Source organism: Zootoca vivipara, chromosome 3 (genome assembly GCF_965207765.1).
Source record: "Zootoca vivipara chromosome 3, rZooViv2.hap1.1, whole genome shotgun sequence".
Lineage (NCBI taxonomy): Eukaryota > Metazoa > Chordata > Lepidosauria > Squamata > Lacertidae > Zootoca > Zootoca vivipara.
Window position 1 is genome coordinate 17,195,097 of NC_142586.1, and position 18,646 is coordinate 17,213,742.

The 18,646-nt window shown below is 45.5% G+C and overlaps 1 protein-coding gene across 40 annotated transcripts in view; it reads right to left on the bottom strand.

Moving 5' to 3' along the window:
* Positions 1-15,485, bottom strand: part of PUM2 (pumilio RNA binding family member 2) — a 59,869-nt gene extending 44,384 nt beyond the window's left edge. For 26 of the 40 annotated variants that reach the window (XM_088665625.1, XM_035110004.3, XM_035110003.3 and 23 more), the window contains exons 1-2: positions 15,191-15,320; positions 4,302-4,664 (exon numbers count right to left, since the gene is read on the bottom strand). In XM_088665625.1, coding sequence (XP_088521751.1) covers positions 4,302-4,592 — 291 coding nt within the window. In that variant the 5' untranslated portion in view covers positions 4,593-4,664; positions 15,191-15,320. Of the gene's footprint in view, positions 1-4,301; positions 4,665-14,211; positions 14,231-14,522; positions 14,723-15,190 lie in introns of those variants that run through there. The other 14 variants (XM_088665634.1, XM_088665643.1, XM_035110011.3 and 11 more) reach the window with 12 other exon arrangements.
* Positions 15,486-18,646: the final 3,161 nt, after the last annotated feature.

The window sequence follows — 18,646 nt, forward strand, 5'->3', positions numbered from 1 at the left end:
TCCATTTCCTGAGCAGCAATTCCACCTCTTGAGATAAGGAACTGTATCTCTGGTTGAGCCCCAAAATATGGTGAAGGAGGATACTGATTTATATTGCTCGACCAGCAAACACCAATACATGTAAGGGATTTGCTACAATGATGAAGGAATCAGAACTGAGCTAAAGAAAGGAAAGCATATGTTCAAAGGGCAACCCTATATGAGGTGCAAGAGAACAGATCATAAAGTTAGCTCCTGCAGCAAAAAAGCTGGAAGGAGTATGACACGACACAAGTAACATTAGGAGAAGTCTTAAAAAAGATAATCAACACAGAGTGCTGCCTTTTCTCTTCATAAAGAACAAATCCGAACTGCTGAGATTCACTAGCAGTTTGATCTACCCATCTCTAAACAAGTGCAGGTTGCTGGTTGTGGTTTGTTGATGAATACCATAACACCCTGTTTGCAAGGCAATGAAAGCACCCTTTTCAATATTTACAATTGGAAAATGTAATTTAAACGTTGACCTAATACAAGCTGCACAGCAGTATGCTCTTGTTCAACGTTCCAGGCAGCCAGCCATGCCTTCCCCAAGATACTCCATTCCACTCTCCCTCCTCCATTGTTTTTCCCTTCTCAGGCAGAAAGATTTAGCATTCTGTGCCAGCCACGCATGCTCCATCCCACTGTGTTAAGGCTTTTTGTACTTCTGCAAAGTTCAGAGTTTGCCCAAACATGCCAATACCTCTCTTAGTCACTACTGGTGCTGTCTTGGCTACATAGGCAACAAAACTTGATGAATGAGTTCGCTATTAGTATACAGAAACAGTGTTACATACAAAAATATTGCAATGCAACTGCTGTAACCCACCTCATGCTGAAGCGTGGATATCTAAACATCATCATCATCTATTGGAAGAAACAATTATAGCGCCCTAGTTTGTAACTAAGTAACTTTACACTAATGAGGAACATAATCCAAACTTTCCCGCCGCCGCCAATCACCCCATTGCCGCTCTGGCACCTTGGGCCATGCGGCCCACAACGTTCCGGCGCCGCGGCTCCCGCCGCCGCCAATCGCCCCATTGCCACTCTGGCACCTTGGGCCATGCGGCCCACAACGTTCCGGCGCCGCGGCTCCCGCCGCCGCCAATCGCCCCATTGCCGCTCTGGCACCTTGGGCCATGCGGCCCACAACGTTCCGGCGCCGCGGCTCCCGCCGCCGCCAATCGCCCCATTGCCGCTCTGGCACCTTGGGCCATGCGGCCCACAACGTTCCGGCGCCGCGGCTCCCGCCGCCGCCAATCGCCCCATTGCCGCTCTGGCACCTTGGGCCATGCAGCCCACAACGTTCCGGCGCCGCGGCTCCCGCCGCCGCCAATCACCCCGCTGCGCGGAGCACCGGATCGCGGAGCCGGTCTGCAGAGTCAGCGCCCAGCAATGCCGTGCTGGATTGAGGAGGCGATGCTCCGTGCGGCGCTGCTGGGCGCTGACTCTGCAGACCGGCTCCTCGATCTGGTCTCCACGCAGCACTGATCAGCGCCGACCCGGCAGGTCGCCGGATCAAGGAAGCGGCCTGCCGGGTCGGCGCCCAGCACCGGATCGAGGAAGCTTCCCAGGGTGGTGGTTGGGGGGGGAAGAGGGAAAAGGTGTCGGCGGGGAGAGAAAACGCGCGAGTCGTCTCCCCTTTCTTTCCTGCTTTGCCGGCTTGCGGGCATTTTACAGGAAAAAACGACGTGAAAAGAAAAAGGCAACGAGCCCGGTCAGCGGCGTCTCCCTCCCTCCAACTCCGCCCCCCAAATTGAACTCCCTGACACCCCCCCCCCCTTAATTTTTGGCCAGAGGCGTCCTCGGGCCCCGTTCCCACCTTCGCTGCTGGGTGCCTGCAGGTAGACCTATGTCTTATTTTCGGGGTATGTCTTAAATTTTAAAAATCTTTAAAATCCTGCCATGGCTTATATTATGACTACGACTTAAAAAAGGGGAAACACGGTACGTCTACTGCATGCAAGACAGACATGAACAATACATAACGCTGAAAACTAACTACAGTGGTACCTTGGTTTGCAACCGCTTTGGATTACAACCATTTTGGATTAAATCCGGAAGTGCATGTCCCTTTTTTTTTATTCCAACCCATTTTTTTTATCACAACTAATTATTATTTTTTTGGGGGGAGGCCCCATTGGCAAAAGCATGCCTTGGGTTACAACCTGTTTTGGTTTACAACTGGACCTCTGGAACGGATTATGGTTGTAAACCAAGGTACCACTATACAATGCTAGGACCTAACTCAATAAAAAAATATGAGAGCACTAAACAGATCCATGCAAGCAAGCAAGTTTTACCCCAGACTACAATCACCTTTTAATGGTAAAAACGACAAATGAATATTAAAAAATAATGAACTTTTCTTAAGTTTGTTAGGAAAAATCAGAGCTAGACAGAATCTTTTAAAACCAAGGATTCTTAGAAAGACTGCATTCCAAAGGTATGCATCAGTATGCAGAAAAAAATTCTTTGACAAGTCAATTATTTCCCTCTTTGTCTTCTCTTGAAACACTAAATTCAGAATCAACTTTGTGTCCTTGGTTACCATGTCATATTCCAGAAATCATGGTGCCTTTTGCACTCTCTTTATTCTAAATATTCTAAATATTTCCAGCACTCTGCAAGATACAAACAATCTGCATTCCAAAGGAAAAGCCAAAAGCATGTTACAGTAATGAGAATAAATAGGAAGTGTGATCTGCAGGTCTACAGAACAGTAATTCATTCTATCTGCTAAGTTTACTTAAGTAACCAGAACCTTAGGGCCAAGGCTGGAATGTGGCCCCTCTACTTGACCCTTGGAAATCTCCCCAAGAAACCTCACCAGTTCCACTTCACACCAAACATTTCTGCCTAGCTAGAATGTGTCCTTGAACTCCAATACTGCCTTTTGCTTCTCTGGATGGAGGACAGAGCAGTGTGTGAAGCAACTTGCCTCCTGTGCAAGGGCAAAATGTACATTTATTGCTCTACATACTTTTGCCTCAAGACATGCCCACCACTGAAAAATGGCCCTCGGAAGTTTGTCTAGAAGGGAATGTGATCCTAGAGAACAATACATTCTGATCTCTATAAAGCTCTTCATAGGAAAAAATTTATATAAGATGTCCTATTCAGAAGTGTTGTTGTTCATGCGGTCATAGATGTTTCTGAAGGAACCACACAATTATAATGGAAAAAACTATTTCCTCTACAGCAAGAAAGTTGAAGACAAGTACCCCTGAGTTATCCAGCCATTACAGACCTATCAGGTATTAGCAAAGAATCTCTTTTTGAAGTATAATCCTGAATTTAAAGAAAAACTTATTCACAACTTGAGTAGGTAAATTCAAAGCAGCAGCAGCAAGCTGTGCTTGAATTGTTCCAGAGACTAAAGGAATCTCTTTAAAATGCCAACTACAAGAAATGTGGCATGCTGAAGCAAAGTACTAGAAAGGGTGGCATTCAACTAAGTATTATGCAGGTAGAGACACTGAATTTAATGAACATGACTAAAGGTAAATCCAGAGTTCAGTGTGCTGATCATGTGGCTGGAGTCTACATGTTATGCTGTACCAGAGGGGTGGAGGGCCTGTGGCTCTCCAGACTACATTTCCAACAGCCTCAACCAGTATAGCCAATGGTCAGGGATGATGGGAGTAGGCCCAACAATATGTGGAGGGTTCCCTACCCCTGCTGTACACATAGAACTCTAAATAAAAACATCAGTCCAACTTACAGATATCAGAGTAGGCAGATGCAACCTCAGATGTGGCATCACGAGTCTCCAAAGCATTAGAAAAATAACATTCAACAGGATGCAAGATTGTGTACAATAAGGTGTACATTGTAGGTGTTATTACTGAGATTCAGTGAATCAGCAGATATTGGCCATGACTAAGTATCATGCAATGGAAATTAAGCATGATCAATTTATTCTGTACTGAATGTAGGGTATTAAGTGTAACAGGCAAGGTTACATTCAAAATTTATTTTTAATGTCATCCTGTCACTTTTCTTTGATTTGTCAAGATGAACTACTTGGTACCACCTATCCACCTGTCATGAAATCTAATACTTTAAAAACTACTAAAAGTATCTCTGAGGGGGGAAATACCAGGTACTTTCATATTAATGTGTATCACACCTTAATCCAGTTACGCTGATAAGTTTAACTTCCAATAGCCATGATTAAATGCTGTGCTTATGATAAATTAACCTATACATATCTTTCTGAAAGATATGAGTTAAAGGGGGGGGAACTATAAGGAAAACACAAATAAGCTACCTACCGAATGATCTACATGAATGCTATCTCCTGTGGGCCGACGGTGCTTACTGAAGTAGCCACTCAGTTGCTCACCAGCCTGCCTCTGGAAGACATATCCAACTGTGGCATCATCCTGAGACCATCCACTGAAGGGTACCTGGACACTGGAAGCACCTGACACTGCAGATGTAGGGATGGAGTGAGGATTGGTTCCACCTGAATTGGGCCCTGAAGTTGTTCCACCTACTGTTCCAGCTGAGGTAACCCCTTGTTCAACCCCTCTGGTTTCCTGACCAATGTTCACATGCATCATTCCTCTGGTCTCCTGTCAGGACACTTCATTCATACCTAGGAGGACACATGTAATTTCATACCATGTAGAAACCTAAAAAGAAAAAGGATTGATAACATAAAAGGCTTTCCACAGAAGGAGCGTAAAATATGCAGTTCTTATAATTAGGATTTCAAAACTAAAAATCCAAACTATAAGGAACAGGGAGTTTGCTCTGAAACACTGGCTTCTCTTTGGAAGCCCAACACGAAAGTCTGACATTACCCTAGAACACGTATAGGCAAACTCGGCCCTCCAGATGTTTTGGGAGTACAACACCCATCATCCCTAGCTAACAGAACCAGTGATCAGGGATGATGGGAATTGTAGTCTCAAAACATCTGGAGGCCCAACTTTACCTATGCCTGCCCTAGAATATGTAAGGTAATATACTAAAAAAATTCTAATCCAGATACCTGTCAATCTTTTAACCAAAGCTTTTTGGTGGGGGGTACTTAAGAGTATGCAGTACCAACCTTTTTTTCCTAGAAGAAAAACACTAGTTAAAAGTGTGGCACTTACTGTAACAACCTTCACGGTGAGAAACGGTACCTTTTTTCTAGAAGAAAGGCACTGCTTTTAACTATTCTTCCAAGAAGCCATACCTTTCAAATCAGGAACTCAAAGTAGTTACTCCTACACCATGTATCAATAAATGAAAATTATACATCGCTCTCCTCTCCGCATAGGAGCCTGAGAGCACCAAAGGACTGGCATGCCAGTCAACTACTGACCTTGGTTACATAGTTCATAAAGCTGTAAACATTGATGAATTGGTCTGCTGCCTACTTAGTGCAAAAGCAAAACAGGCTTCTGCAACATTTGTTTCGAATTCTTTTCTTTTTAATTTTGTAACTATAGTCTGTTCAAAGATAGAAGTCAAGAAGTGGGTTGTATTCAAAGCAGCAGAGTTTCATTGATGCAGCGGCACTTCTATTTCCACTCACCCCACCATGCTACAAAAAACCTACCTAGAGTCCCCAAATCCCCCTGAGCCAATTTTGAGAGTGTAGGGGGGTCCGCAGGGGAGATGTGTATGTGCTCATACACATCCTTTGCACTAGTGCAATGGGAGCCTTGGATACCGCCCACTGTTCGGTAAAGCATTCACCTTTATACAAATCTTTATTTCAAACGGTCTAAAATTTTCAGAAATGACTGAAATTTTTAAAAGAAGTAATAAATTAGCTTTTTTATTGTATTTTATCTCACACAAAACAAATGTGAGAGTAAGAGCATAGGGAACATGTAAAGCTCCCTTTTCTGGAATTAATAAAAGGGAACTGCGATAGACCAGAATTTATTTATTTTAAAGGCACTTATAGAAAAATCCTAGAAATCCATGCTTAGTGATTTAGACCAAGGGTGGGCAACTACCAGCCTACAGGTCAGATCTGACCTATGGTATACAGGGAAAAACCTCGGAAGCCGAACGCCTGTAAACTCGAACGTTTCGGCTCCCAAACGGTTAAAAAACAGAATTGATTGTTCCGGGTTTTTTGAATGATTTTAGGAAGCCGGAAGTCCGGTGCGCCTTCCGATTGGCTTCAGGACGCTCCTGTAGCCAATCGGAAGGCGCACCTTGGAAGTCAAACATATTGGAAGTCTAATGGATTTCCGGAACAGATTCCGTTCAACTTCCAAGGTACGTCTGTATATGGATCTGGCCCACAGTCTTTTCTACCAAGTAAAAATTAGAATTAACAAAAGCTGTGGAAACTACCAATTTATGACTAATCCAATTGCATGCAAATTATTTCACCACTAAAAGTTCCATCCTATTTTGGCAGACCTCTTGCCGAGTTGTTCCTACCATCAAGAAATTTCTACTCATGTTAAACTGAAATCTACCCTCCTTAAGCCCATTATAGTTAGTTCTGTACTATAGGGCAGCAGAAAACAAGCTTTTGCCTCTTGTGCTATCATCATATTCTCTTCCAAATAAACATACCCTGTTATTTCAACTTTTCTTCAAAGGATATTTTCTGATCTTCCTAACCACCTTCAAGGTCCTCCTCTAAGTCCATTACAATTTGTTTACATCCATCTTCAAATGCAGTGCCCAAGATTGGAGGATTACAAATGAGGTCAGAATAAAGTGCAACCACTTCAAGACTTGGAAATTATAGTTCTATTAAAACAGCCTAAAAATAGCATCAGCCTTTTTTGCAGCCCCACACGTTGACTTGTGTTTAGCTTGTGATCAAATACAATCCTGAAATCCATTTCACATGCATTATCCTCAAGTCTGCTACTCAATCTTCTGCACCTGCTTATTTGATCTTCTTTTGTGTAACAGTAAAATTCTGCATTGCTTTCTGTTGATTTTCATGGGAAGTCTCATTCCAGATTCACATTAATTCTGAATTTTATTCATCTTCTGTGGTGTCTCCTGTCCCTACCAGTAGGGTCATCTGCTGCAAATATGATCAGGATCCTTCTACCTGTTCATCTAAGTCACTGGTGTTTAAGTTTCATAAAATGTCGGTTTCATAAAAATGTTGACAAGTACCAGGACCGAGCTCTCACTCAAAATTCTCCCTCCAGTTTTTTCTGGCACCGACTACTCAAGAGACTAGTTTTCCAACAAGCTTGCATCCCTCAACAATATCATTATCTAACTCACATTTAGGCAGTTTCCAAACTAAAATATAATGAGAAAACTATACATTATATCCAGTTTTCCAACACCCTTTAAGCTAATAAAGAGAGAAATGCAGTTTGTGCGGCAGAATTTATTATTGTTAAACCTATGCCACCTTCTACAAACCACTACATTATTAACAAGGCACTTACTGGTTGATAAGCTTTAGAATTTACTCTAATATTTTCCCTGATATCAAAGTCAGACTGGTTTGTGGTTTCCTAGAATCTCCTCTCCAACCACCCCTTTCTTAAACTGTCTCAATCTCCAGGATTTTGGCAACTCACATGTTATTAGAATTTATCAAAAATGGCAGACAGATGTTCTAAGAGTGCATCAACAAATTATTTTATTAGTCCATGATGCAGTTATCTTACCCAGATCAAGAGTTCAACTGGCCCAACATTTTGTCCCCAACAGTGGCCAATCACATGGTCCTGGGAAACTCACAAGCGAGGCATGACAACAAGCAGCTCCTGCAAGCTCAACCCAGCCACTAGCCCCTATTGTTTGTCACCTATCACCTAAAACCTAAATGTTGGTAGTTATTTTGGGCTAAACCATGTCTTTTCATGCTACATTAACAAGCCTACCCTCCTTCCACTCCCCCCCCCCATGCAAAGCCAAGAGGCGTTGGGAAGTTTTTGCTTCCATTTTTAGCTCATTTCAACTGTCAACTACAGTGTCATTCTAACCAAGGAAGTGTAGTTACCATTATCTATTATTGTAGTTTAAACAATTCAGCTTCACAGACTACAGTGTAAAGTTGGCTTATTTTAACCTAACTCCAAATTGTTAAGAGTTTGAAGAAAAAGGAAGAGGAAATGCACGTGTTCACATAGCACTAAACAAGAGCTAGTGCTAAATCCATTATTTGGCTCAGGTTACCTGTTGCCCGAAGTTTCTATCACAACTATTGTACTTTCCGTTCAAGTGTTGAAGACTACTTGTTTCTGTTTGCATTGTCTCAAGTTCTTTTCCAGAAGGGAGCAGTGTCACCAACTTAAGGAAAACACTCATTCCCAAATGCAGGTAAGCCTTTCCATTAGCAAAGCCCAGGCACTAGAATCCAACCACTGTTACTGCCACCAAACACTCAAGCACTTTTGCCTTATCGGATCACAGCACAGATAAATGAAGCTGACTGAGCTGTCATTGCACACAAGAGTTCCACTACAATCCAAAGGGGTTTATTGCCAGTCACTGAAATCTCTCACCTCCACAGGGAGTTGGAAGGCCAGGAAAGAGTACTGGCAGAACACTGAATTGGCACCGCTCAGCTTTCTTGTTTCCTCAAAACACCTACTTGTGCGCCCAGGTCAGGGTGTTCCAGCTTCAGGCTGTTGCCCATTATTCTCTGCCCCCCCATCTCCACAGGTCCTCTCCCAATGGAACAAGACCTACCCACACACAGTACTTAGCAGACCACAAAGGAGGTCCTCGTCATTATGGTCAACAGTAAGCAGGATGCTCCCAGCTGTTCCTCTGATATGACTCCCAAGCAGGCTCCTTACAGGCTGTGCGCAAAAGTTATGTCAAAGGTGAATATATTCCTAAATGGAGCCAGTGTCATAAAGGTTCTAGTGCTATGACTTTCCCATGTGCATTGTTCCTTTGTTGTTCGGGATTGGTAGCTAGGGACACTTTTTCCATCCCCAGATGCAATCTAGCTTCAGCTGGACTCAGGGTGGGACACATAGCTTGTTACTACCAGTGGCCAGAGCCAGAGACCCTCTACTCTCTGATCAATCAGGTTCCCAGCACTGCAAAAGGACATGCCACTCAGGGCGCACTGTGGGGTAAGTGCTGATACAAGGGTGTATAGAAGCACCCAGTTTAGAGGGGGAAAGCATCAGTCAAAAGGTGTACAGGACTATTCAGTGCTCATGCATATTGATTCAGATGTTCCTGAATGTCAAAGTCCCTTTCCTATTCTAGTGTGATACCTGGATTTGAACACAGTATCTCCTGAATGTGAAATTTCAGCTGCTTTACCAGGGCTCCTCTTGCAACCTACAGGAACCTGGTGTTCATAACTGGGTCTTGACATTGGCAGCCCAATGATATCTGTTTCCTGCCTACTAGCTGACCAGGCAGGCACTGTTCTGCAATTTTTGAAGAATTGCCTCAAGTTGAAGGAGCTTCCTAGTGTTTGTAACATGACTGTTATTAGACAAAACATGTAAACAGTGAGGGAGCCACTTTCTCCCCTATCCCCACCTGGAGCTACTGCTCCAATCTCCTGTTTCCCAAACCCATGTGGCAAGTGTGGAAAACCTGTGGCCTTCAAGGTGATGTTGGACTGCAACTCCAAATTATCCCTGACCACTGGTCGCACTAACTGGGTCCGATGGAAGCTGCAGTCCAACAACATCTGGAAAGCCAGATTTCCCACCACTGCCCAATGCAGTGAACTGCTGCAGATGTCTGCTATCAGTGTGTGGTTGTGGCATACCATGGTTCCTGTCTTGGTTCCTCCTGTTCGCCCTTTGGCAAATATTTATTTTCTCCGACAGTGTGTCTTGAATCCTGGGAGCAAGGAGGGACACGAGTCCTCTCTGCAGATCTCCTGCCAATAGGACAATGCAGGTACTATACTCAGCAGCCTGTCCTTCATTCCCCTTGTGTGTGATTAAATGCAATTATTTTGAGCAGTATGCAACATAATGAGACCCAAACACCAGCCTGAGAAGGAACGGTGACATCAGTGTGTATGGATTGGTAGGAGACTGTCCTGAGGCATGTACCGTGTTTCCCCCTTTTTAAGACGTAGCCATAATATAAGACATAGCAGGATTTCTAAGCAGTTGCGCGATATAAGCCATAACCCGAAAATAAGACATAGTGATAGACCCTTCCCCCCTCCCGCCAGCCAACTCTCCCCCATAAAAATCTCTCCCCATTTTACTGTCGCTCCAAAGACACGTATTTCTTTTAAAAGCTTGTAAAAATGCACCGTAGAGCCGTTCCTGCAGCCTCGTGATTCCCCCTCCTGTTTCTGTAAGCATTTTTTAAAATACCTGTAAAAGGATTCCAAAATATTTTTTTTTAGCTAGGCTGTGTGAGCTCTGCTTGCTTGGTGAAGAGGAGAAAAGTGGCATTTGCGGTGGGGAGAAGATGAAAGGACGAGGGAAAAAAGAGGGGCGATTGAAGACGCTGCCTTCCCCTTTAGGGAGAGACTCTGTGTGCGCGTCTCTCTCTCCCCCCCCCCCCGCCTCTCTCTCTCTCTCTCTCTCACACACACACAGCCCACCTCTCGCTTCCCCCCACCTTTCCCCCTTTTAATAGCCTTTTAAAAAGTGAGGATTCTTTTTTCTTTCCATTGCTTGTCTGTAGAGCTTCCCCTTTAAGGATTTGTACCGGTACCGGGATCGCTGCCGGTGGCGCAGTCCTTGCCTTGGGGATTAAGGACTTTCCCCTTCTCGCTGTTTAGGAGCTGCTAAACACTGCCCTACACCCTACACAAAAGTTAACATTTTGTGGGTAAGAGAAACACGGACGGGTTGTTAGGACCAGCAGATTATCTCACCCCGCTTTCTGCTGGCTCAATTGCTACTTAATTGCTACCATTTACCATCTTAATTGCTGCTCAGCTGGCTTCTTTGTTTTGTACAGTATCTCAGCCGGTAGCCTCTTTGCTATCAGTGCTACAAAGTGCTACATTGTTGGAACTTTCGCTCTTAAGTCTTGGGCAGTTGGCTGGCTGGTAGAGATCCTTATTTGCTTTAGTATAGGCTACTGCTACGACTGCATCACACAGATAGATTCCATTATACTGTACTGGTTTAAATTTAAGAAGCTCCAGTGTAGCAGATTGCTATTAAGTGAGTCCCCACCTGGGAGGGGAGAGAGAGAGAGCAGCCCTTCGGAGGAGCTCCTTCCCTCCCTCACGAACATCCCAGGGCCGGGGAGAGAGGGCTGGGCCAGCGATGCACACACCTCCCTTCCCTCAGACTCCCTCTCATGGAGCTTGGTGGTGGCTGTTGCCCGTCATTTTCTTTCAGTCAAGAGTCCTGCCCCGCAGGGAGACAGGGAGCAAGAGGGGCACTGCTCCTGATGTAATAAAAATACCGGTAAGACATTCCCTGAAAATAAGCCACCCAGTGTTTTTTTGAGGAAAAAAAGTGATAAGACGGTGTCTTAAAATGTGGGAAAGACGGTATCACCATCAGTGCACTGACTCCCTCAATCATAAGAGTGGTATGGGGGTCAGTACTACAACAACCCATTATTAGTGGATACTGGCAATATTGCCATAGACAAAATATTGCTCAATTGTATGTTATTCCACGGTGCATTTTCCAGAGCAGTTTTTTCCTTTCTCATGTATGGGGCTGACCCCATATAAGATGCAACGGTAGCTGCACCAATATAGCAATGACTGCTCACTCTCACTCCCCAGCATGAGAGGCATATAGGATCACACCCTGAAAATAGTTTTTCAATGTGGACTAGAGAGTATGCCATTTTTCCTATAAAGCTTAATCCAGAAAACAGCAAGCATGAGGATATTTCCACAAGAGGCCTTTCCCACTCTATTCCAAAAAAGCCATTTCCCAGACTGAGAACAGTATGCAACAATACAAGTGAACACTGGTACAATGCGGCAATTCCATGCTATTGTGGACGGTTCCTAATTCTCAGGCTTTCTGAGGGGCTCATGAAACTCCAAAGGAAGATAGAAGGGAAGTCCTCTTGCTTGAGCATCCTTATACTTAAGCTTCTCCACATATATTGGTGTTAATTTTAGGAAACATCTACGGAGTCATTAAGTGCCACCCATCTGGTTCAGATGTTTATGGAACAAACTAGAGAACCTTTGTGCTATGGGCCAATCTTGGCCAGTGAGGCCATTTTGCCCAAACCAAACCTACCAATTAATATTATTTATGACATCACATAATGGGCAGAGCTCATTTCTAACTCAAGAAGGCGTTTGCTAAAACAAATAAAACAAATCCCTGTTTTAGCAGAGGATTTCACTGCAAGCACCTTCCCTGCTAAAACAAAGGCTCCTCTACTCTCCATTTTTGCAGGAAATTCCTCCCCCGCTGAGAGGGGAGAAAACAGTCCATTGTAGGCATGGCCTGCCCATTTCAAAGTTGCTGCAGCAACAGTAAAATTCTGGGCTCTTGGTGCTGTTTGCTTTGCCCCTGGACAGACGGGCTGCTCCTCAAGTGTGTAGTATCAACTGTTCCCTTTCTTGCTGCTCATTTATGAATACGTTGCTTTTGCCTTTTGCATACTGTGCATTCCTTGGGACTCTCTCACTCTTGGTGTGCACCAGCAGCAGCAGGAAGGACTCAAAAAGTATGCATATGTATTTGGGAAAGAAATTAGAAAAGCACCCAGGTGAGCTCCTTTCAGTTTCTTCCATTGTTTCCTGTGGCAAAGTAGTGGGCAGAAGGCACAGAGGTTCCTTCATTCCAGGAGCTGAAATGTTAGAGGCCTTCTGAGAAAGTCTCCTTACTAAAACCCCTTTCTGATTCAGCAGCACCTTGCAAGTTGTTTTGAAGTTAGTACTTCAAAGCACCTTAAACATGACCTCATCATATTTGATTGAGAGGTGGGTGGCCCCACCCACCTGTCAAATTTGGCCCACAGGGTTGATTCTGATAAGGATCTGTCCCATGGAGCCAAAAAGGTTCACCATCTGCCAGAGAATCAAGCTATTCATTTATTTATTTTAAAATATTTCTATTAAACTCTGGAATTTTACCTTCCTATATCACTGCTCTGGAATTGGGGGGGGGAGTTTTCTCAAAACTCATGCAGTGTTCAATGCATTAGAACATATACTTGTTTATCATGCTTAACAAAAATGAACAAGCTGTCAATTAGCCCTCCCCAATATACAACAGAAATGTATAATGCATTGATAGGTCTGAAAAGTTGCATGCTCCAATATAATTTGCTGCAGAGGAAGTCAACACTTAAAACTCACATACCCTACCTAAAAACTGTTTCCTTAAAGACTAAGGGGGGGGGGAATGCTGTATGTGAAACAACATTTACCAGAATGTATAATCAAATGTCAGTTACTCATTTCATGCAAAGTGCTTCCTCACACAGATACTATATTTACATTTTTTCCTATGTCACGTTATTCAAACCTTCTACTGAACAAGAGAAAATCTGCCTGTATGACCACCATGTGTCTTGCATATCCGACTCTCTCCCTTTTTTTCTACTCAGCATCTTACCATACCACCAATAACCAAACTTGTTCACAGTTCCCCCACACTAGTTCCTGTTTTGCTGACTCCTCTTGCGGTCTTCACCACACTTCTTGCTGCTCCTCTCACAGAGACGTGCTAAGTTTTTCTTCCCCAGACACCAAAATAAGTTCACCTCACAAATTCTTCCTGACTAGACTAATTTCCAAGTCACCATGTGCCAGATTCCCTATGCCATTATTTTGGCTGGCCTTTCAACAAATCCCAAGGACTCACACTTTAAGCCACATGGATGCTTCCAGCAGACCTAAACACCTTCTCAAGTGTCTTCCAATCAAGAGAATCCCATCAATTTGCAACCTATTTCCTCACCTGGAATCATGTGAACACTATACAAGGGGCATCCAGACTCTTTCTTCTACAGGGGGAACTGACAATAGGAATCAAACAAACAACCCACAGAACCAGGATTACTATGTCAATGAATGTTTTAAGACATACTGTGCAATAAGTAAGTCTACATATTTCCTTTGCACACCCTCCCCTCGAGCCAGTGTAACAGAAGAATGTTCCTGTTTACAATCTCCACTTCTTTAGTTGCCATTTCCCTTCTGTGCACCCTTTTGTTACATCTCTCTCCTTTCTCAGGTTACCAATCCATCAAATACAGTTCCCCGGCTAGAAGGGACCACAACACACCAATCCACAATACCCACTTTCCGTAAAACACCCCACGGTTCAGAGCCTCGCTACTATGTTAGTCCCACAGCAAAAGGCTCACCAAATTAGGCTGAGCGTGTCAGACCAGTTTCTGCAGGCAAAGATTTAACCTTTTTGCTTCTTGTTCTTTGCTGTGGTTAACAGTCCTTTGGCTGGCACCTCCAAAAAACCCTCTCGCCTCTTTGCAGCCCCACAATAGCAGGCCTTCAAACACGATTGGGGGGGGGGGGGCAAACCTACACAAACCCTATTCATTAACCCTCTCTGTTAAAGAGGAGAAACTGAAATCCTGCTCCCCCACCCCCCAGTACCAAAATCAGAAAAAATCCCTCTTAAAATCCCCCCTCCTCCACAACACACTGCCCCACCCACTTCAAAATTATCTTTCTCGGCTCTTCCCTCGCCTGTCCCGCGCTCCTCGCTTGGCAGAGACGAAACAAAACGAGGCGTTTTAAAACGGATAGGGCGAAACAAAACCAGGAGACGGAGTTGCCCGGATCAGGACACAGCAGCCCGCCCGCCGTGCAGACGTCGTCCTCAGCACCATATTGACTCCTTCCTCTCTTTGCTTCCAAGCAAGCAAGCACCACACCCACACAGGCGCCCTCCTTTCTTCTCCTCCTCCTCCTCTCTCCCCACCCCGCTTTTCCCTATGGCTTCCCCGCCGCCTCCAGCAGCGAGGGCCTGCCCGACGGGCCTAGTGCTCGCCAACACAAAGGGAGAGCCAGAGAAAGAAGGGGGGGTGGAGACAGAGGGCACCGAAGACGTGCGCTCAGGCCTGGAGCAGCTGCAGCAGCGGCCTTTTCTCCTTGTCTGTGTGTGTGCTTCTCTCTCTCCCCCCCCCCCAAAATACCCCTACTGAAACAATAGGACGTGGGTGAGCGACCGTGCGACGGGGGGGGGGGGCGGACAATAATGGATTCGCCCTCTTGCTCCTCCCTCAATCGCATTCCCCCTCCCGCGCCGTTCCATGGGCCGTTCCATCCCCTCCCCCCCCCACCCGCACCTCATCCCATCGCCTCGCGCAGCCGAATACTCACGGGCTAGTGTGCCTGTAACGGACACACGGAGGGGGGGGCGGGCTCCCTCCTCCTCCTCTTCCTCCTTCCTCCGGGTACACCTTCACCTATAATTACCCAGCCACCCCGTCGCCTTCCCGCCGCCTCCCCCTCCTCCTCCTCCCCCCGCCGCCGCCGTCGTGGTCCCTCCCCCTCCTCCACCCTCGCCGCCGTGAGGGAGACTCACAACAACATGGCGAGCGACTGAGAGAAAGAGAGGGACGGGCATACACAGCGGCGGCGGCGGCAACGGCAACGCGCTAAAGCGCATGCGCGCCGCCGGCCCGTCCGCGACGCCGGGAGGGAGCGAAGGAGGAAGGGAGCGTATCGGGAGCCGCGTGCGTCGCGCCCAACGAGCGCGACGCGCGCTTTGCGCCTGCGCACAGGGTGCGAGTGGGTGGGTGGGGAGAACGGTGGGAGGAACTGCCTCCCAAGCACAAAGGCAGTGTAAAACCAAAGAGGTCGTGAAAACGAGCCGATGCTCAATGCTTCCGGTTCCCTGTGGGCATGTCCAGCGGGCATTCTTGTCCGCGTTCCCAGGACCCGTTGCAAATCCTAGAGTTAGGAGGAACTTCCCCCCCTAAGGTCATCTAGTCCAGCCCCCTGAAATGCAGGAATCTCTGCAAAAGCACCCATGACAGGTGGCCATCCACCCTCTGCTTAAAAGCCTCTAAGGAAGGAGAGTCCGCCACCTTCCGAAGACGACCGTTCAAATGCGTGGGAAAGATTTGGGAGGCGGGGACTCCAGCAAATACAATGCACGTTCTCAGTTGCGGTTCTTTGAAACCGTCATGCTCAAAACCAGCACCGAAACCGCTCATGGGGACTGGCGAGGCTACTGCCTCGGGCGGCAGCGTCCCTAGTGACGGCAGATCCAATGCTGGCTCTACAGCGGCCCCATGGCGAATAGGAGGCGCAGCTGGTCTCCTCCGCCCCTTGTTCCCATTGTGCAGCAAGCTCACAATTGGTGTTCAGAGATAGGCTTCCTCTGAACATTCAACTCTCCTGGCTCTTAGGAGAAGTTTGCATGGATGGAGCTGGTGTAGACAGAATGACTTTAGCAGGGCAGGGGTGTGTGGCCTGAAGTACACACACACTTTCCAGAAGCAACAGACACCACTGTTTCCATACAGCTATGACATATAGGTCACAGTCAAGGTCACAACCCACCTCTGTTTCCTTGATGATGAGATCTGTACAGCCACTTCCCTTTCATTAACATGAAGTCGGGGTTTGTGGTTGCTGCAAATGGTAAACTGCTGGCAATATATGAGTGTACTACAAACAGTGTAGCAAATGGATTATTTCTCATCCGGTTGTCTTCAGCAAGTGGCAAAGTTTGTGATACAGATCATATTGGTTTGGCTGGCCTATCCTCTCTAGACTGAATGAAGCAACGCTGTTCCGATCCCATAAAAAAAAAAATCATTGCATATTACAGCCAGCTCTTTATCAGCTTCTGGGGTCTGTAATAAATTCTTAAAGAGAGCTCAGGTGCATTTTCTAGAGAAGCTCCTCAGTGCTGCTTCAAGCAAGCAAGAGGGATGGTTTGTAAGTTAGGCAAATGTTTGCTGCAATGATTGCTGCAGCAACTCCACAGAGGTTTTCCTCTGAGGTGTGTTCTTAGGCACTTAATTCATAGTATCATAGAGTTGGAAGGGACCCTGAGGATCATCTAGCCCAACCCCGTGCAATATAGGAATATGCAGCTGTCCGATACGGGGATCAAACCTGCAACCTTGGCGTTATCAGCATGTAACCAACTGAGCTTGCTTTTATTTTGTACATCCATGAGCCTCTGCTGCTGTGTATTCCCAGAATGTCATTTCTGGTAGGAAAAAAAGAGCACTTATTCTACCCCTGGAATTGCCAGGTAGGGATGGCAAAAGATTCTATGTCTGAAACCCAAAAGAGCTGCTACCAATGAATACTGAGCTACGGTAGACAAACTGTTCCCTGGTGTCCCTCCAGCATTGATTTACTCCAGGGGTCAGCAACCTAAGGCCCATGGGCTGGAAGCGGCCCATGGAGGTTGTCTGACTGGCCCACAAACCGTGCCCGAACTGAGCCACCCGCTCGCACACTGCGCTAAACCGGCGCAGCACGGTGCAGGGACTCGCTTCCGCAGCGCCTGAAATCGCATCTGCGCAGACGCCAAAAATCACCTGTGCACGTGATCCAGCCATGAAGGGATCTGTAAGGATGCTGAGCACTCTTATATTCCATAGTGCTTTACTCAAACCTCTGCCATTGTTTGAAACTGTCATTTACCTCCCTCCCTGCAGATATTTTTAAACATGTCTTCCCCCCTCTTAGTATCCCACCCTCCTCTTTCCCATGTCATTGGGCAACCTGCCTTCTCTTTTCCTCCCCTCTCTCCAGCCCCGACTGGGGAGAGTTGTGATGCAGCGCTACAGACCTTCCAATGGGAGCTGCGTGGCAACAGCCTTGCATTTTTATGTATGTAGGAAAATAAGTCATATCATGATCTATGAAATAGTGAGTCAGCATTTCACAGGACAAATTGTCAGATGTGGTGTTGTTGATTAAATGGTGGAAGAGTTCCAAACGTGGCTGCCGTTATCTCTCAGCAGCTGTCTTTATCTTGGTCACAGCGAGAACAAACGTGCATTCCTATTCCAGGACTCTACAGAAGAAAGGCAAGAGGACAAAATTTAAAAAATGCGAAACCTATCCTCTTTATATTAACATTGGAAATTCTTCTAAAAAATATAAGAGAAGAGGACAGCATTAAGGGTATAGTAATTGGCAGTAAAAAATATAAAGTTAAGGCTTATGCAGACGATATAATTATAACTACTGAAGACCCAATACAAAGTATCCCCTCAGTGATTACGAAGCTTAAATGAATATGGTAAACTGGCAGGACTCAAAATAAATTATGAGAAAACCAAAATGTTGGTAAAAAATTTAGAAATCAAAGAAAAACAGGAGCTCCAAGAAAAAACAGGTTTAAAAATTGACAAAAAAATGAAGTATTTGGGTATAAAAACAACAATAAAAGGGATAGATCTGGTACAAGAAAATTATAGGGAAACCTGGAAAAAGATAAAGGCAAACATGGAGGAATGGAGTAAATTAAAACTATCAATAATGGGCCGAATTTCATTAATTAAGATGTGTGTAGTCTCGAAAATGAATTACTTATTTCAAAACTTACCAATTTTGGGGAAAGAAAAAAATTTTGGTGAATGGAAAAAGGATATTATGAAATTTATTTGGAAAGGGAAGAGACCGAGGATCAAATATACAATCATGATAGATCATAGAAATAGGGGAGGCTTTGGGCTCCCAGATCTCGAAATATACCACGACGCAGCTGCAATCGCCTGGATTAAAGAGTGGATGGAGCTCCGAAATACGGATCTTTTAGACTTGGAGGGCCAAGGATTAGCTTTTGGCTGGCACCGCTATCTA